This window comes from Gambusia affinis, linkage group LG08, assembly GCF_019740435.1.
Source record: "Gambusia affinis linkage group LG08, SWU_Gaff_1.0, whole genome shotgun sequence".
NCBI lineage: Eukaryota > Metazoa > Chordata > Actinopteri > Cyprinodontiformes > Poeciliidae > Gambusia > Gambusia affinis.
The window spans coordinates 5,836,131-5,856,081 of NC_057875.1; the positions used below are offsets into that span (position 1 = coordinate 5,836,131).

At 36.4% G+C, this 19,951-nt stretch overlaps 1 protein-coding gene and 1 long non-coding RNA gene across 3 annotated transcripts; both read right to left on the minus strand.

Moving 5' to 3' along the window:
* Nucleotides 1-1,023: 1,023 nt before the first annotated feature.
* Nucleotides 1,024-2,841, minus strand: LOC122836226. Of its 2 annotated transcripts, XR_006371428.1 has the most exons (5): nucleotides 2,753-2,841; nucleotides 2,563-2,640; nucleotides 2,353-2,494; nucleotides 1,560-1,656; nucleotides 1,024-1,400 (listed from the first exon to the last, which is right to left on the minus strand). It is a non-coding gene; the product is annotated as an uncharacterized LOC122836226 (long non-coding RNA). The 2 variants fall into 2 exon arrangements; XR_006371427.1 differs by lacking the exon at nucleotides 1,560-1,656.
* An 8,992-nt stretch (nucleotides 2,842-11,833) lies between these two features.
* lmo2 (LIM domain only 2 (rhombotin-like 1)) lies at nucleotides 11,834-15,838 on the minus strand. The gene is made up of 3 exons (XM_044126024.1): nucleotides 15,278-15,838; nucleotides 13,581-13,796; nucleotides 11,834-12,728 (listed from the first exon to the last, which is right to left on the minus strand). The coding sequence occupies exons 1-3, from the start codon at nucleotides 15,316-15,318 to the stop codon at nucleotides 12,503-12,505; spliced, it is 483 nt and encodes a 160-aa protein (XP_043981959.1). The 5' UTR covers nucleotides 15,319-15,838; the 3' UTR covers nucleotides 11,834-12,502.
* Nucleotides 15,839-19,951: the final 4,113 nt, after the last annotated feature.

The window sequence follows — 19,951 nt, forward strand, 5'->3', positions numbered from 1 at the left end:
TTTAACAAACCAAATGTTTTCTCAGAAAACATAGGAGAACACAGGAAAAGGGGCAAAGGTCGTGTGCAATGACCTGACTGCTGTTTGAACACTGGGTAACACTTTTTTTGAAGGGGTGTGGATCAGACTGACAGGATGCTGTCATATACATAACGTTTATGTAATATGACAGGTGTTATAAACATAAAGTTTATAACACAAAGTTTATAACATAAAGTAAACATAAAGGAGTTTATGAAGTGTCATTCAGTCTACTATCTTTTACTCTTTAAGTTAAATAAATTTATCCAGTTTCAGATTTTGAACCTAAATGTGAGTTTGTGAAAGATAAACTTGCAGCAGTAAGTTAACTTTTTATTAATTTCGTCAAACCTCCAAGAGTTGAATAAACCAGTGATTTCAGGTTAGCACTTAAAAAACTGAAAGAAGAAAAAGACAGCCGTGGGAACTATTTCCCAGAATGCTTAGCGGCATGTTTTTGTCTCCTGAGATGGAAGTGCGTTACATTGATCTGACTCTTGTGTTTTATGAAGGCAAATGTTCATTTTAATGCAATTCTCAGTTAGCAAAGCTTGAGGATAATGTTCTGTTCACACTAAATGTTTCTGAGCTGAATTCATTGGGATGTTTAATAAAATTCATTATCAGATCACAAATTTTGTTCCTGCAGTTTGAAACAAGAATTTAAATTATTATAAAGTAAAATAAGTATTTATTTTAACTTGATATTGTGAGTAAAATAATAGAGAAATGTGGCTCTTTAACTATTTGTTTTCTTGCATATTGTGAAATAATTATTTGGTTTAAATTGCAGCATTAAGTTAAAATTCACAATTCAAGATTAATGGAGTTAAAAAACAATGTTTAGACAACTTGTCTCTTGTTAAATCAACTTCATAAACTTTAATTTCTGAGTTAAAACCAAAACAGTTTTCTTGTTAAATTACATTTTCAAGGCAGCAGGTGGACTTTCATTTTCATGTTAAACCAACTTGAAAAATTTTACTGTGTATATATCTTCCCATCATGTGCCTTTTCCGTTCAATAACTTGGTTTCAAACGGACATTTACTGGCTCAATTCCCCAAGTGAAGCTAGCACATTATGCAGGGTCACTTCCAGGGTTTTCGCAATCTACACAAGTTTCATCCAGTGTTTCTGCAGTTGCTATCGGGTGTTGAGAGGCAGCTGTGAGTGAGGAGGAAATGGGTTCTGGCATGTTGACTCAGGAATAAATCCCGCTGGGCTTCTCAAAAAGGCAGCTATTACAGTTTAATAACCCTGTGATCCCAAACACATTCTGAGGCTGCGAAGGACGAGTGATGAGCAGGCAGCATGCAGACTGTCAGCTTCAACCCATCCAGGAGCCGTGATCAACGTCCGTGATGGATGGGGGCAATGCTAAAACAAAGAAAGGGCCGCATAAATAAAAAACAAAAAACTGCAACTGTTTTAATGTTTATGTCTTCAAAATCAACAAAAGCAGCAGTCCTCCTCTAAATCTGAATAACGAGTCCAAGTTATTTTGGTCGTTTCTCAAACTTTTTCACTTTAAATTACCAAGGCTCTACGCATCAGCTTCACAACAAATAAAGTTCCCGGTATTTGTTTTTTCCTCTCTTGCACAACATTTTAAACAGAGGCTCCATTGTGTTGTCTGCAAAAAAAACAACAAAAAAAAGCAGAACACAAGTGTATTGTTTCAAGGAGATTTGCATAATCATTAGTTACTGAGGCTCTATTTTAAGCAGAGTATTTTCCAGACATGGTTGTTGGTGCAACCAAGGAGAAGAGAAAAAGAGTCAAATGGACTATTGTGATGGAGACCAGGGGTTTCATCCCTAAGGAATGATATTGATATTATTTTGTTTAGTTTATTTACAGATCAAATGCTTTTTGTTTCAGTTCTTTATTTCAGTTACATTAACATTTAGTTAAACATTGTTTCAGGCAGAGGGACTGGCCGTCCTTCCTGTACAGGGAGATTGTGGGTAAAATGTAATTTTGTGTTTCATTTTTATTGGTTTAATTTGAGTTTGCTAATTGTTTAAGTACTATTCTCCTTTTTTATTGGTTTAATTTGAGTTTGCTAATTTTTAAGTACTATTCTCCTTGGCCGGGTGGAGCAGCAGAGGAAGCTCCAGGTGCTGCTGAAAGATCCTGGAGCGTACCATTTTCAACTGAGAGGGGTAATGCTCTGAAGAATTATATTAAGTTCAATTTAATCTTTGATTTAGCTTAGATTAGTTCAGTTCTAATGATTTGCATGCATGTAAATATTTATTGGTACCATTTATTGTTTTGTGTGAGGTTTGTGTAAATAATTATTTCTTTTGTTTTGTCACACCTTTACCTGGTATGAGTGTTGGACTTGCCCAAAGTAATGAACGCCAGCTTCTTTGACAGACCTGCAGCTCCAAACAAATCTACCTCAACTGGATTTTGTTACTTTGCCTCTTTACTGTACGCAGAGACTCCGCTGGTGAAAGTGACAACTATAAAAGAAAAAAATATATATCAGGCTTTCAAGTTGGAGAAGTTTGATTGTGTTATAGTTTAGTACCAGGTGAGGGAATTCAACGAGGATGGTTGATCAGAAAGAGCAGCAGGTGAAGTATAATGATCAATAGTTGGTAATTATCTGTTCAGTAAAGAAACAATCAAGTATTGACGTGAGTAAATATCCTGTTAAAAAAAATTACGGAATTGTGGAATATTTGTAAATAAAGAAAAAAAAATACAGAACAGCTTACAAAGTCACAGACTGCTGCTTCTTTTTACTGCAACACCATTTTGCAGATTTGATGTTTTGGTTATGTCATACCAAAATGTCAAATGTTTTCATACCAAAACATTTACGGTAATGTTTGTTTAAAAGACAGTATTTTTTTTAAAAATCCATCTTTAAAAATTGGATTTTTTAGGTTCCAGGTTCCACGCTCGTCAGAACTCCGCCCACTTTTCCATGACGGACGTCACAACAACCAATGCGCTAAAAACAGACATCTGTAGCATAATATCACTTTTTTTAGTTGATTTCGCAGTAAAAATGGTCACAGGGTGCTGCGCTGTCGGCAGCTCAAACACACAAGGAAAGAAACCAAACTTGTCATTTTATTTTATAACTTTTAATGAGGAAAGATAGGCGGCGATTGTTAGCAGCCGCTAGTCATAATAACTGTCAGCCCTCGGTGTAATTCCGGATTTGCAGCGAACACTTTTTGCAAGGTAAGAAGATTAACGTTCATATACTTTATAAGTAAGTATATTAGAAATATATTATGGAGGAGGCAGGTAACCATGGAGACAATGCCGCACGTCATGTAGCCTAGCATGTCTGGAAAAAACTGGTTAGCATCTCGTTTTTTGTACGTTTTTAATGCTGTTCCGGTTTAAGGGGAAACGCCGTTTATGACATAGTGACTTAAATCATGTGGTGTGAATTCAGGCAAAGTCGGTAATTTCATCAACACATCAGTAGGGAGCAGTGTTGGGTCGGGTTTCTAAGCTAGCTGTTTCCAACTTTTATAAATACCGCCGTCTATGAGCCCCAGCCAGGTGTGTTACGTTCAGATAAATTAGTTCGACTCGAACAAGTAGAAGCTATGAGTAAACTGGTAACAACAACTTTGATAAACATTCCCAATTTATTTGTCCGGGACTAATTCACTTCAAAGGTAATCCTAAAGCACTTTACAACACAAATTGGTCCAATTCATGCATCCAATTATATAAAGCCAATTCAGGCTAAATTCAAATCAGAATTGGATCTAATTTCTTCCGGTAAAAACCAACAAAGTAATCACATTCAGATCTAATATTATTCAGTTAAATACGCCTGTCACAATTAATCGCATGAGCTTGGTAATTTGTATTTGCATAGTTTATCATTTTCTCTTTCTACCAAAAACTGGATGACAAAATTATTCAGTTTGGTGTTTTGGTCTCATTCTCCTTAAAAATTCTCCTGTTGTTAAGGAGAATTTTGTTTACAGAGACTTCATAATTCATTGTTCCTGTTGTTTATTTTGTATATTTAAAATGTCTTCCAGTTCCAGTGTTAAATGTTTGATACTCATTAGAATTTAAAATGTATTCATCTTAAAGAATATGTTCTTGCATTATGTCAATCCCATTATATCACTTGAAAACGGTCTCAAAACAACAATATTATTTTTTATTGCAATGGGACAATTTATTGTTCAACAAACATTTTTTATCCTGACCGACCTACAGTTCAAAGCATCATGTTCCTGACAAAAAAATAATCAAAGCATGGCCAAATTAAGTTTTATTTTGTAACAGGCCTACTAATCATTGTACCTAAAAATAATCTTGAACAAAGTTAGAATAACTGTCAAATCTTGATTGGCTGCACAATAAAAACCTGAAAAATATAAGTAATTGCACACAGTTACATCTTAAATTGCTGGCAATTCCTGCTTATTTGAGTAAACCACAAACTATAGATTCATGCTCAGTCAATTTTTCCTTTAAGACTCAGAGTTTACACACCAATACACACCAACTGCGATCTGCTATTCTACCAGTGTGTCTCACTGTGCTGGCTCCTTGTAGTGATTGGAAGCAGGCACTGTGTGGGAAGTCAAATTAGAAATGGAAATTGCACTGAGGCAGTCATTGTGTAGCCAAGGTTTACCACATGGTCACTCACCTGCACATCTGCACTGATGTTTTTAAAGCAGTAGCTGCCTTTTTCCACCATCTTAATTGGAGTTTCTATTGCTCATTGCTTGAAAATATGAAAACACTGACACGGTCTGCTTCCTGGTAATGGTCTGGCTTTTGTTTAGCTATTTCTCAGATGTGTCTGATGAGAAGGGGGTATGTGTCGGATTTATATTTGTACCAGAAGGTCTTTTTTTGTTCCTCTAATCTAAAAAATGCCGATCTAAACTTGACGTATGCTGCAAGAGGAGACCAAATGTGACATGAGTAAAGTATTTATAACGCACATGTTATGTGTACTGCTGCTACGTTTAATCAGAAAGTAGAAGCAGTTGACTGATTGAGAAGAGATCACAGATATATCCGTCACTAAATGTTAATAACAGTGAAGTAAAACTCAATAACTCTAAAGATTTCTCAGTTATGAAAATCATTTTTCTGCTTTTTTTCGACAGCTTTACATTTTGTAGCCATCAGCTCTCTAGACTTGCATCCCAGAGAAAAAAGTTAACCTTTGACCTGTAACACCATACCCTCTAAATCATGGTTGCACTGAACCCTCGAAGGTTTTCGGTGTGTCATTCGTTCATTTCCTTGACCATCCATCCATGTAAACACAAGTCCGTGGTTTTGGAGTTATAAAGGGAATAATTCCTATGATTGCAGTTTCTAATCTGAAGTATGTGGTTTCATAGAGAAGCTGCATTTATTATTCTGCAGTGCTGCTCCCATCACAGAGCCGCTTGTGCACTGTGTGGTTGATTCAGCATAAGCCAGGGACACTGTTATACATATGGGGATCATTTTAGAAGGAAAAAAAGAGTTATAACCAAAGAAACCATGAAAACACGCAATTGATCGCCTGGAAACATTTACTGTCACAGCATCTTAGATCTAAAAAATTTCCAGAACTTACGTAACATAAATTTTAGTTTGACTCTGGAGGAAATCTTAATTATTCAATAGAAATATGCTACCTTGAACCTTGAGGTTTAAAAAAGGCAAAAGAAATGGAAATAAAAAAGTTGGACATAATTTTTGAATGGCATGCCATACATAAGGATGAAGACACAATATGTTGTAATAAAATCAGTAAGACGTTGCATGGTAAGAGGTCTTCAGAGGCATCGAAACAATGAAGTGGTTGCAAAATTATAGAGTGTGATGCGAAAGGTTTTGAGCTTGTATAAAACTTCTGTAGAGAGGACTAAGTGGGTCATTACTGCAGCTGCAACACAATCATGGCTCGATGTACTGGCTTGGCGTGTTTGTTGAGAACTTCAGCCAGTAGCTCACCTATCGACACGATGATAGGTGAGCTACAATGACCTCATGACATTGTTGTTGATAACCCAGTTTGGTTATCTACCTTCCCCGCTAGCAGGGGGAAAATGTATTAAGCAAGTTCTAAATTTGGTAAATTGCTTCATGCTGAAGAAAGTTTTTTAGATTTTCTGCAATCCAGACATCGGTTGAGGGTAACTGCATGAGATTTTAAACCATCGTGAAGGGATGAGAAATGACAGAAACTACCTATAACGTCAATGCTTAAGTGGTAAAATTATACAGTTTGACCCAAGAATCATGGTAACCTGTTTTCAATTGCTTGATATTTTGAATTTACCCAACAAATCTGGTCCAAACAGAATTTTTTTTTTTTAAAGTGATGAGCAAACTGCATTTTGAAGTTTAATTTAAAAGAAAATTGTGTGTTTATATCTTACTAAACTAGTTTTGCTCGCTCAAGTTAGCCAGCAGTTAATTAGCTTCAGAAGACTCCAACAAAAATACAAGATAACATTATAAAGCTAAATGAGTCAGTAGGGATAGCTACATTTTTAAACAAAACTATTAAAATATTAAAGTTTACTGAAATGTAATAAAAACTACTCAAAGTGTTGTAAGGGAACAGCTGGCTAGACACACCTACAGTCAAGCTAATTTTAGCTTTAGGATTAATATTTTTTAATGGTCAAAATCATCTTGAATTAGGATTAACTGTTAGCAGCTAGTTTTATTATAACATCTTACAGTTGACACGTTTTGATCAACCCTTTCAGTTTTACATCTAACAGCTAATCCATCTGTTTATGCTAAGTGATATTTATGCTAAGCTAACCAAGTGCTTAAAATTGAAGATAAAATCATTTTCAGACATTTACATCTCATCCACCAAAAGTACCAGAAGAAAATAAAATGCTATTTGTATCCAGATGTTATGTTTTGACTTTTTTCTTTTTTCCACTCAATTGAAAAGTCTGGAAACTTCTTTTGTTTTTACGTCATAAAAATGAAATAACTTGTTGTGACTCTTATTTGCACACATTTTGAGGACAATGAAGAAGAGAAAATAATTTTTCACACAGACTCTCTATAATAAAAAGGCAGAAATGTGAAGTGGAAAGAAGGTCGAGAGGAAGGAAAGTCAGCCCTGAACTTTCTAAGCCGAATATTTTTGCCAAATTGGTTCTTAATGCAGTAAATCCATCTGCTCAGCTGTAGTCACAGGATGCCGACTTGTTCACCAATCAAGATGTGAACATCCTGCCCGTTCCAAACACCAAGACCCCCAAACCTTACTCCCCCATCCTGTCCTCCATCCAGACTCCAGGCGCTGTGGGCTATCAGGGAATCGGAGCAGGAATGTGACTCCTGACAGACACATCTCTCAGGGCCTCAGACTGAATATGTTCCCAATTAACTCCATCTGATAAAGTGTGGGTGCAAGTGAAACCCAAGGCGGTCATGATCAATAGCATTTGACTCATTTTTTTCTCAGATGGGCTTGACATTGACAGGCTGCTGGGTGATAAATCGCCGTGGTGTTGTAGATAATTGTCCGACCACTTCTTCCTTCAGAGGTGTCACTGAAGTCCGTCGTGTCTGAAAGGCTTTGAATTTAGCTCGTCGCTTTCTGTTCACTTCTAATTAATCTTGTGAACTGGCACATGAAAACCGGTTTCCTTGCAGTTGGCCTGTCGCTTATTTCCCCACAAAGACATTCAGGGAGTTCCTCATGCATCAACTTTGTCAAGAACTGCCACCTACTGCTCACTCTGCACACTGCAGAGGGCGGATGTAGATGTGTGTCGATCGTGTCAGACAGGCGAGCTGTTTGATAAAAACAAGCTGCAAGCCACTGCGGTTACATCCACACAGAGTCTTCTTGGTTTCCATGCTCACACAGCTGGATGTTTTTAGGTTTACCCAAACGGGGTTGCTGTGATTCGGGCACTGGAGATGAAACAGGCCTCTTTTGGCGCACAAACACAGCACTACACTCCTGGAGTTGTGTACCGCTTGTGGGGATGACACAAGAGGCGCAGGGCTTTATTGAGTCCCGCTGAGGGTGGTGTTCAAATCAGCACAGGGATCTGGCAAAGCTCAGCCTGCAAGGCAGCAGAGAGGAGACCAGGCCGATGAAAGACAGGCCGCTCGACGACGCTGAGGGTCTGTCTAGTTCAGTGTGTTTTGTGTGTGTGACTGTTGTCAGACCGAAACTTCCCTCCTCTCAGATTTATTCTTACTAAACTCTGTGAACTCCCAGTAGAACGGAGCATAAACAGCGCAACATCTTTATCTAAGGCTAATATTCACTTATCAGATCTGTAATTTCTTTGAATCAAAAACTTAAGTGAAGTCAAGTCTAGTTTATTTGTGTTGCACATTTCAGCAACAGGGCAGTTCAAAGTACTTTACATTATAAAAACAATTCAGTCAACAATTAGGAAACAGGCAACAAACATTACATTTTGTTAAATGCCATCATCAAAGTCATCATTGATCATCAACATTGATCAATATTCCAGTTACTACTAATCAAAGGTAACTCTTAGCAGGTGGGTTTGGTTTAAAGAAAATGTTTCAGCTGTTCTGCAGTTTTCTGGAAGTTTACTCCAGATTTGTGGTGCATAGATGCTGAATGCTGCTTCTCCATGTTTGGTTCTGGTTCTGGATGCAGAGCAGAATCAGAAGACCTGAGAGGTCTAGAAGGTTGCTATGACAACAGCAACATATTTTTAATGTGTTGTGGTGCTGAGCCGTTCAGTAATTTATAAACTAACAACAGAATTTTAAAGTCTGTCCTCTGAGCTACACGGAGCCAGTGGAAGGACTTTAGAACTGGGTGATGTTCTCTGACTTCCTGGTTTTAGTCAGAACTCCAGCAGCAGCGTTCTGGATCTGTTAGATTTTTTTTAGGCAGACCTGTGAAGACACTGTTGCAGTAATCAGTGTGACTAAAGATAAACGCATGGATGAGTTTCTCTATATATTATTAGGACATTAATCCTTTGATCTTAGAAATGTTCTTCATATGATAGAAGGCCGACTTTGTAACTGTCTTTATGTGGTTCTAAATGTTCAGGCCTGAATCCATCGCCACGCTCAGATTTGTGCCTGATAGCTGGTTTATACCTGTAATAACTGAAGTTATGCACTGATTGTGGATTGTTCCTCTCTCAACCCAAGTAATTTAATGAAAACGGCCACACCCGCACTATTACAAGAGAACTTCTAGTCCCATTTTGCTACTTTTCAAAATGGGAAAGACAAGTGAAGATGCCATTCAAGTAAGGCAGACTTATGTTGATCTTCACAAGTAAAGACATGGCTACAGGAAAACAGTTCCATCCTTAAACTTTCTACAAATAGTCAGAGCAATAATTAAAAGGGACAAAATACAAAATATGTGCATTGGTGGAGCATTGGCACCGGCTGATGTTGAGTTGGTGCAAATAGTAATATCAACCTAATATCTTCACTGCAAAAACACCAAATCTTACCAAGTATTTTTAGTCTCTCTTCAAGTGCAGATATGTTATTACACTTTAAATAAGACAAAAATAACTTACTAGTATTTCTTCAGCAAGATATATGAGCTTGTTTTAAGTAAATAATTATTTAATGTTAATGCAAAAGTACTTGTTCCATTATAACAAGACAATTTCCCCATGTTGTGAAATAATCTGCCAAAGGAACTAGTACTTTTTCACCAATATTAAGGAATTATTTATTTAAAACAAGCTGCTATATTTAGCTGATAAGTTAACTTTTACATTAGTTTTGTCCTAATTAAAGTTTACTAAGATATTTGCACTAGAAACTAGACAATAAATACTTGGTAAGATTGTGTGTTTTTGCAGAGGCAGATATTTATTAAATGAAACAACATAAATGTTTTACTTACTAATTTGAACATTTCATTTGAGCTGAAATACTTTAAAGCAGTTTAAATAGTCTTAGAATACATCTCTCCTTGCACAGTACATTTATTTTTGTTCCCTGCTATCAGCTAATATCTAAATACTTCTCAAATGGTGCATTCCTAAAATGTATCTGTGTTGAAATGTTTCTGCATTTCAACACTTTGCCAAATTCTATCGTGAAGTTCAGCTAATTTTGATTTGTTTCTGCTGTTTGCCATAACTTTCCACACATATTTTAAACATGTTGTTTAATGTTGAGCTGTTTGTTTTTGTTTTTATGAGACCACCACATACTAGTCTGCTCTACTCCAGCATTCCTCACGCATTGCTTAACACCAAGATGACAGTTGTTCAGACCTCCAAATGAGCAATGGCACATTATCCCTCTGTAAGGCTGCACAGTATATTCCCATCTCTAATGTGGGAAGACTCATTAGTTTCACCACAAGTATCTTTTTTTTCCTCAAAAAACATAATCTCAGCCTGGGTGGGTTTCATCTACTGCTGCTTCACTCCTCCTTTGTGTGTGAATAAACTTATGACTGAAGCAGCTAATGATCCGGGGCTTCTGTGCCTCTCCTCCTTTATGCGTTTTCCTTCTTGGTCACAATTTTTTTCTGAAACACTTTCTAATGTTTCTTGTGACTGACATGCCTTAAAGAGGCATTCAAAGAGGCAATTTGGAGGTGTGTGTGTCACTTTTTTTGCACAGATAAGTGGAGGAAGGAGATTATTTAATGGGTCTGACAGATGATGATCCTGAACTAAAACACAAAAAATTGTTTTATTTCTTTGTTTCTTGCTGATTGTATTTGATGCATAAACTGTAAAGTACTTTTTATTATGAAGAAAAATCTACAGAAATCATCCCACCAGCAGCTTCCCTGCTTTTTTAAAATCACTTAGTGACCTCTTGTGGTGAAAACTGGTTTTAGCTTTTTTCAGTTTTGAAGTTGGAGTCTCTGCCCTTTCAGTGAGGGAGATGAACAGGTAGATCATTTGATTTTACTTTTAAAATAGAGAATAAAAAGTAGGAGTAGACTTCTTAAATGCTGAAATGGTCAAACTAAACTCCGTGAGCCAAAATCTAAGCTGAGATAGCTGAAAGTTTTGATTTGCAGTCACTTTTTACCTGAAGATTTAGTTTTACTGTCAGTCATTTACAAAATGTGATTAGATATAAATCAAGTTTTCTAAAAGTTAATCTTTCAGCCCAGTAGAGATTGAAAGTTAAAGTCTTATTTCTATGTCTGACTACACAATAAATACAATTGATTAAAAAAAAAACAACTGGACTTTTTTCATTTAAAATTTCATATATTTTGTCTGTTTACTTTGAACTCAATTAACCACTTTAATAATCTCACTAATTTACTGTAAAATGGTGCAAAAATATTCAGAAAATGTTTTAAAAATTCCCTAAATACTCAATTTAACCTTAATTTGAGCTATTTAGCTTTTTTCTCTTCCTTTTAAATTATGTCCTATGCTCATTTTAAACTTGTTCTTTTTTTCTGGTTAAATAATAACCACTAAATTAGCAGTTTGTTGAAGAGATACGTTCCCTGGGTTTAGGCTGTTTTGTTACCAAATCCTGTTTGTGTTGTTATTAGCATTTTTCATGTTAAACTCAGATGTCCCTGCATATGGTACCAGGTCCTGTTAAATGTCTGGAAATCCTGCTTTTATAAAATAACACTTAGCTAGACCTCCAGTAAAAAAAAATTGTTTTCTTACAAATGTAATAATAGGATTATATTACTCTACTTTAGACTCTAAATAAGCAGTAATAATAATTCTTAGTAAAAGTTTTTAGATTTCCTGGGTTTGTTTTCAGATTGGTGAAGATATACTTTTGTTTTTAACTATTATTCCATATTTTTCAGTTTCTTTAAAACACTCCAGACACACATTTGAATTAAATAAATATTTTTGGGATTTTTTTACTTCAAATTGTCATTTATTAAACATACTGATCAGTTAATATCGAAAGTTCAGGAATTTAGCGAAATTACAAAAGTTTCTTAAAAGACTTTATATGAACAAGCTGTAAAATAAGTGTTGCCACAAGAGGGCGCCACAGTTCAACCTTTAAACATAAACATCCTTAATTGTTTTCCGTTAGAAAATAAGAATTTCACAGTGTCAACTTAAATAACATTTTAACTATGATTAGTTATTGCAGTATATTTATAAGATTTTTTTCATAGACATAAGAATTTAGATCATATGATTAAGACTTAAAAATATAAAATCAGTTAAAGGAAGCTTACCAATGTTCTTACTCAGCAGGATGTCTGACGTCTAAACATACCCAAGACATTTTGCTTTTTTGTTCATTTATATCATTAGAAATTCCAGTGTGTAACAAATTTAAACATGTTCAGTTTTTAAGTTTGTTTTTTTTTTTTTTTTTTTTTTTTGCTTTCAGGAAGGAAGCTTTGGATTATAAACCATGTGATCATAAGTGCAGGTTTGCATGCAGAAACACTGAGATGCAGCTTCTCTCCTCCGTTGATTCCAGGCTTATTGCATGAACATGCCTCCCCTTCTTCAGGGTTGAACACGTTTGTTCATCAGCAGCCAGAAAAGTCCCACAGAAATCGCCTAGACCACGCTGCTGTTGTTGAGCTTGGTCCACTCAAAGATGTCCTGCTCACACACAATGTCTGAGTTGATGAGAAGGTAGCGATCCCCGACGCAGAAGTGCTTCTGGCAGGCGGCACACTTAAAGCACTCGAGGTGGTAAACCTTGTCCCTCACGCGCATGGTCATCTCAAACGCCCGGATCCTCTTTTCGCACGAGGCGCAGAGACCGTCCTGACCGAAGAGCCTGGGAGGAAGAGACAGAATCACAATGTTGACAAAAAAAGACGACTTTCATTCAGTCGTTGTTCGGATCGGTCACATCTTTCAGTTCTTTAAGTGATTGTTTGTGGCCGTTCAAGAATTATACAAATTTGTTTATTAAACCAATTTTCTTGCAATAGAAAACATTTATTACAACACATATTATTCATCTTTCCATAATCAAACTTTACAATAAGCAGAACCATGTTTATCCAGAAATTTTTACTGAATTTTACTGCACCCAAATAAATGGTCATTAAATTTGGCTAAACATATCAAGCATTTTGAAAGTAATTGATCCAAATGCTGCTCTTATAACTGAGAACAAATGTGTTCAGCCAATCCTAAAAGAATTTTAAAAATTTGTTCCTTTCATTTAATACAACAAAAGCGAAAAATCCTTGCTATGTTTTGTAATTATGATTCGTTGATTGTGGCCCACGTGACAAAAAGTTTGGGTCTGGTGATTCGATTTGATTCAGAAATTATTTGGGATTTGGAAACCAATTTTTCTATTCAAATGGTCCAGAGATTCTGTTTAAATTATGACTGACAAGAGGAGAACAATTTATTTAAAACAATTCTGTATGCAATTACTTTAGTTTATGTTTAAGCATAAGTAGGTTTGTGCATAAAATCTTGTAACTAAAATTATTAGGTTAGCTTAGCTGCTAAACTTAAAAAGAATCAAAAATTTATTCAAAATAAATAAATCAGTGTGGAAGTAAAATGCACTCTCAGGACAAAGAATTGTGATTCTGTATATCAATGTTTTTCCGCAACACTATTTAAACACGTTTCCATAGAAACGAGCAACACGTCACGCCGTTGTCACCTGAGATAATCCCGCCGACATAATTTTCTTCCCAGCTTGTAGTAGAGCCTGCGGCCGACCTCTCCCAGCCGACAGCCGCACAGGTCGCAGCTCAGGCAGTCTTCGTGCCAGTACTGCTCGATGGCCTTCAGGAAGAACCGGTCGCCGATGCTCTGCTGGCAGCCGCCACATGTCAGCAGCGACGGCGGCATCTGGAGGACCTCGTCCACCGGCTCCCTGAACCCGAAATTAACAACCAGTTAGAAAATGATTGGGGGTTTTCTTCATACAGAGGTGAGCAGATCGATTCAAAATATCGATAATATCGGTACCAAATCAGTATCGGAGCAATACTAGCATGGTAAGATCGATTGTTTAATTTCAGGTTTTATTTTTGTGTTGTAGTTTCTCAACTTGACTTCAAAAAAGATTTTATTTTGATTTTCTCTGAAGTGCTATTTTTTTTTTTTTTTACACAAATTAGTTTTGTTGTGTTTTTGTTTCTTTTTTCTTAACATGTTTTTTAAGTATTTTATGGCTTAAATCATTTTTGCTATAAGAAAAAGATGGGATTTTCTTTTTGCTAAAATAACCACTTTTGGCAATAAATGACTTGCACCATTATTTTAGGAAGGTGATAATATGCACATTAAGCAACTGCAAAGGGCCACCCACACCACTAGAGGGCTCTCAAGAGCACCAAGCCAGCATGATAAAAATACATATTTTTTCAAAGTAACATTTAATAATACTAACTAAATGCCAAATTACATATGGAAAATTGATTTGTAAATAATTTTTATTAATGCCGCTGGTGGGGAAATATAAAATATTGGATTTTTTAACATGTTTACTGTAAATTCAGTGCCTGTTACATTCAAATAGCTAAAGCAATATGGCACAACTCTGTTTCAAAATCCAAATTAATTACTGTTAGTTTTCTACTCCTGTAAGGTTAGCATCAGTGGCTATAATAAAATCAGTATGGTGTATGCTAATTACAAATTTCGCTAATGATAGTAGACATGTTACACACATGAAGTAGATTAAATTAGGAAGCCTCTGGTGGGAGATGAATTAAAATCTTCTTAGGGTCCCAAAAAGGCTTGCACCGGCCCTGACTGTAAATGTTTTGAGAGGAATACAAAATTATAAGATTTGTTGCTCTAAATGTGCTTATTACATTGGTTTATTCCATTTTGAACTTACAAAATAATATTCTTCTATATTATTTATTTAAGATTGTAACTTTTTCTGTTATTAATGTAGCTGCTACAGGTCATGTGGGATTACTTTAACTAAAAAATATTGTGTTAAATGCCAGAGGAAAAAATCAGATTAAAAACCGACCTGTTTAGAGTTGCTTTTGAAAAATAAACGAAACAATAATTAACATTATGATGTGTAACGGTGGCACTTGACCAAATGTAATGCTTCAGTTGTTGATTTTTGTATTTTTGTGATGTAACTTTGAACTGCCATGTTGCTGGAAATGTACTATACAGTTAAACTTTACTGATTGAAAACTGTAGTCTTTAATTAAAAATAATATTGATCCTTAAACTCATTGACATCGATCTGATTATTACTGTGTAGTAGAGAGCTGCTCTCTTGCCTAAAGCCGTATTTAGTTGTTCGGGTAGTTTTGATGTTATTTTTGAATATCTACACAATGAGTCGCAGGTAATGTGATTTTAAATCATAAAGCATGTACTCACTCATTGGCCTCCAGTGTTTTCCTCTCTATAGTAGATGCCATTCTTGCAGAAGCTTCAGATCTGAGTCCACAACCTGCAGGCGGGCGCACTGCACCTGCTCCTGCTCTCTAATGTGTAGGTTTCTTTTTCTCTTCTTCGTCTGAAATAACAAAAAATAAAATCCCACACGAATCGGTCGCAGATGTTTTTCTTCAAGCAGCTAAGCGCTGATGGAGGACGCTGTCATCGTTTCCTGAGGCGATAACCTGCGGTGACACCTCCATGTCTTTCCTGTCCTGCGGCGGCTTCACTGACGGCCAACACGCCGAGAATCTGATCCGATCAGCGGGCAACTCCTGCGGATCGACCGCAGATCTGCTCTCCACATGTAGCCCCTGGCATGCCTCCTTGCACGGCGTGTTTAAATAACGTCGGACCCGCTCCCCCGCCCCCTCTCGCCTCTTCCTGTTCACGACCGCTTTGACAATGGGGGGAAATGGGTCTTAAAGCGACAGCTAAAAACGGCGCGCAGGGCAGGCGGCGGCCCCGGCGGCCGCGCAGCTGCGTCGTGACTGAAACTAACGAGTCCATTAGAAAGTTCGCCTCCAGAAGAGCTGATGGCTCACAAGATAAAGACTGGGCTGGCGTCATTAGCTCAACACCGCTGTGTTACCCCCCTGATAATTAGCAGACTCAAGATGAAACCAAAAGAGTAAATAGAGGAGCTTAGACTGAACCAAATCGTGACATTTGCCAGGTTAATTGTGTAATTATTAGCTTACAATAAATTTCCTGTAAGACTTATTTTTTTTAATTTAAAGTAATATGAATGCTTATCTTCCTTAATTATAAGGAATTTCTATAGAATACATTTACATTCTGTAGAATGTAATCCATTCTCTAAATGGATTACATTTACAGAATCCAAAATTATAGATTACTTAATTTTAGGGATGCAATGATAATTTGGGCCAGTATTGATATCGAATATTAATATTGCTGTTTGGTTGATAGGAAATATTTACCAATATATTTCACCATTTCGACATCCAACCAGAAACTGATCAAAATAAATATTGGTTGTTCATATAAGCCCAGTTTTATGTATTGGACTGGTGTGAAAAATGACTAATATTGTCTGATACCGATGTTGGTGCCGATATATCGTGCATCCCTACTTAAATTTTTAAAATACCAATTATAGTTACATATGTTTTCTGCTGGATGATTTTTTTGATTACTTAATTGATATTAAAATATGCATCAGTCAAGCTGCAGAGAAACCTCTAAAAGTTTCTCTGCAGCTTTAAGAAAGTTCTCCAGGTTCCAGTTTCTGGATCCTGGTTCTGAGTTGTTATTTAGTTTTATCACATCTACCTCTAAGGTGTGACATTAGTGCCAAATTTAAGACTGTTCTTCACATAAATGTGAGTGAGGGGCTGATCTCTTCTCGGTCACTGGGAACAGAGTTCATGGCATCAAAAACTGTTTAAAATACCAGAACATTTTACATTAAAAAACCAACCAGGCTAACAGAAAAAGGATTGTCATTGGGTCGTTCAACATGCCAATGATCCAAAATGCATTAAAGTATCAGTTCACTATTATAGATTCAAAATCTTACCAAGTATTTTTGTTTCTAGTGCAAATATCTTAGTTCACTGGAAATGAGACAAAGTTAACTTACAACTAACCTTCCTGCAAGGATTTGAGCTTGTTTTAAAAGTCAATAATTTCTTAATATTGATGAAAAAATATTTGGTCCATTGACAGATTACCTCACTTATAATATGGGAAAAATGTCTTGATTTAAGTGAAATAATCTGCCAATGGAGCAAGTACTTTCATCAATATTAACAAGCTCCTATATCTTGCTTAAAAGTTATTTCTAAGTTAGTTTTGTCTTATTTCAGGAGAACTTGAACAGAAACTAGACCAAAAATACTTGGCAAGATTTTGTGATTTGGCAGTGCTGTCTTTCATCTTTCATGTTCATCAGAGACCAAAGAAGCGGTGGGATAACCAGGAGGGAAGAGAGCGTTTTAATGAGTCTTCCCTTTTTCTGGGGTTCAAACTTGTAACATAAGGCAGCATTATGTTGTAACATATTCTGATAAATGATCTCCTAGAATTTTTTCCTCAACAAATCTATATTTTTGGCTATGTTCTTCCACACTTTCCTTTTCAAAGCGGAGCTCCAGTGGGCCTTTCTCTTATCTGCTGCCAGCGCTTCAGGGCTGCCTGCAGGAGGGACGGACGCAGACAGCAGTTGGGCTGGGAAGAGAGATAAAGCAACTCGGCTCCAGCGGCCAGAAGCAGAGCAGGGAGAGATCGAAGGTATAAACTCTAGATGTAGGCTGAAAGCTTCTCCAGGCTGCCCTGCTGCTGGATTTTACAGGCTGACTGGACACACACCAAAACCCAGAAGCAAGGTGAGCATGGCTGGGTGCCAGGTACAGAAAGCACAGCGGCTTGAAGGGGATAAAACTCCAGACTACAAATCCCTCAAATGGAGAAACGTTTTTCGCAGATTCATCCGTTGTGTCTGTATAACACGGCATCTCAGCGGATGGGTCATAGAGGAGTTTGTTGTACAAACTTTGTCCTTTTAAGGGTTTTAAATATGTCTGATAAATCATCTCAGCAAACTGAACAGCTGACTAAATTAAAAATGATGACATAAGCCAATAATTAAGTGAAAGAAATATTATACATCACTTTAATAATTTTATAAATAACATTTTGAAAATTGTGACATGCCCCAATACCTCTAAATAACATCCAGTGACGACTTCTTAACTTTTTTAATATGTCTTTTCAGATATTAAGGTGAAGCCCAACAGATTTACATTATAGTGATGTTCCACCATTAATATATATATATATATATATATATATATATATATATATATATATATATATATATATGTGTGTGTGTGTGTGTGTGTAAATGTCAGTTGTCTTTTGGTCCATAAGTTTAAACTTTTCTATTACTTTCATCATCTGGGTTTACTTTTCTTCTGCTTTCTGTCTTGCTCAGCTTGCTTTTTGATTTTGTCTGTTGGATTTAGCACATTATAGCATTTAATTTTCATCCCGCTTCTTGTGTCCTTCAGCTTGATTTTGTTTTTGTTTTTTCACTCTTGTGATGTGACACTGACACACGTTTTTATGTTTTCCGTGAGACAATACACTTATAATTATCTGGTTTTTCAACAGTTAATAGTGATTCACCATTGGAGAGCTGAAAGACAAAAACAAAGAAATATAGAGTGAAAGTGAGAGCAGGCAAGTCACAAATCATCCAGTACTTCCTGTAGAGTTGACTGTGAAAAGGATGTGCAACTGGCATGCGGAGAGGATGCTTTCCTGGGGGGTGGCGGCTTTATTGCAATCACTTCCTACCTCCCAACATGCACGATGGCACCTTGTCATCATTTCACAGTTGGACAGGCGAAGTCCAGATGTGCCTGCATGATAGAACGGCCTTAAAACTCCAACTGGATGTCATTGAGCGATAAAACCCTTATCTTCACCAAAAAGCTACCAAAAGGTCACCAGTAAGAAACTTCAGTTTACCGGAGGCTCGACATTCACATCGTAAGTTGTTTTAATAGGAGATATATATTTTTAAGTGTAACTTTAAAAAGAATGATCATGTTGGAAGTGACGTCATCATGTCCAGCTTCCTGTTAATGAAACTTACATAAATTATTTTAGATTTCTACGATTTGAAATCTAAAATAAAACTTACATTAACATTTTTGGAGAATTCACAGTATATGTCCATCTTCATAAAGGTTCTCATTCACAACAGGGCTGATTAGGACGTTGTTTTTATTCCTTTCTTTGACAGCATGAACTCTGTTACAGCATTAACAAAGCCAACCGCTTCCTGTCTGGACTGAAGTGTGAAAGTAACTGGCTGCCCTTTCAGTACTCTTCCTGAACTGACTAAATTGTAAAAAATGTTTTTTTGTTCATCAAAACGTGCAGACGGGAGAGCTTTGTTTTTTGTCCTGACAAAGTTGGCTTTAAAGGTCATGGGCCTGAGGAAGGAGCCACCCTGGGGTGTTTGACTGAGCTGTTACTCGACTGAAATGCTGCAGCCTGGCAGGAAATGAGTCAGTCGCTGAAAGGGAGCTTCTCTTGGCCTTGGGTGCCTCCCCTAATCAGTATTATCCCTGAAAGAAAACACTTTCCATGGAACAATGCAATCAAATAGCTCTGCAGCCATGTTAACTGCTTCCTGCGTTTGGCAAAACAACATTCTTTCAAAAATGCCTCAGGTACATTTATTTCTCTTTAGAAATGGATATAATAAAAGTATAGTTTCATAAAAATGATGCAAGAGGACCTCGCAAAAACATTTAACATTAGTATTAATTCTTATCTTAACATTGATGAGTATTTTTTATCGGCTTTGTAAACTCAGTCCAATAAAATTTTACATAAAACTAAAACAAGCAAAAAAATATTGGTGGATATATAAAATACATATATTAATATGTATTTTGTATTTGATCTTTTCTATTTTATAATTGCATTATATTTTATGATTGTGTACAGCACTTTGGTCCTGTTGGTGTATAAAGTGCTTCATAAATATAGTTAGTATTGTATGGTATATCTACGAGCCAAGTTTCAATTTGAACCTCCCCTTCATGTCCTTTTTCTTGTTGATGTGCTTCACTG

Bases quoted from the DNA above. Each gene is read 5' to 3' on its own strand.
- lmo2 (XM_044126024.1), bottom strand. From the start codon at position 15,318: ATGGCATCTACTATAGAGAGGAAAACACTGGAGGCCAATGA. The intron at 13,797-15,277 runs GTGAGTACATGC...TTTCGGGTTCAG, and splicing joins AAAACACTGGAGGCCAATGA to GGAGCCGGTGGACGAGGTCC. The intron at 12,729-13,580 runs GTGACAACGGCG...TCTTCCTCCCAG, and splicing joins TGTCGGCGGGATTATCTCAG to GCTCTTCGGTCAGGACGGTC.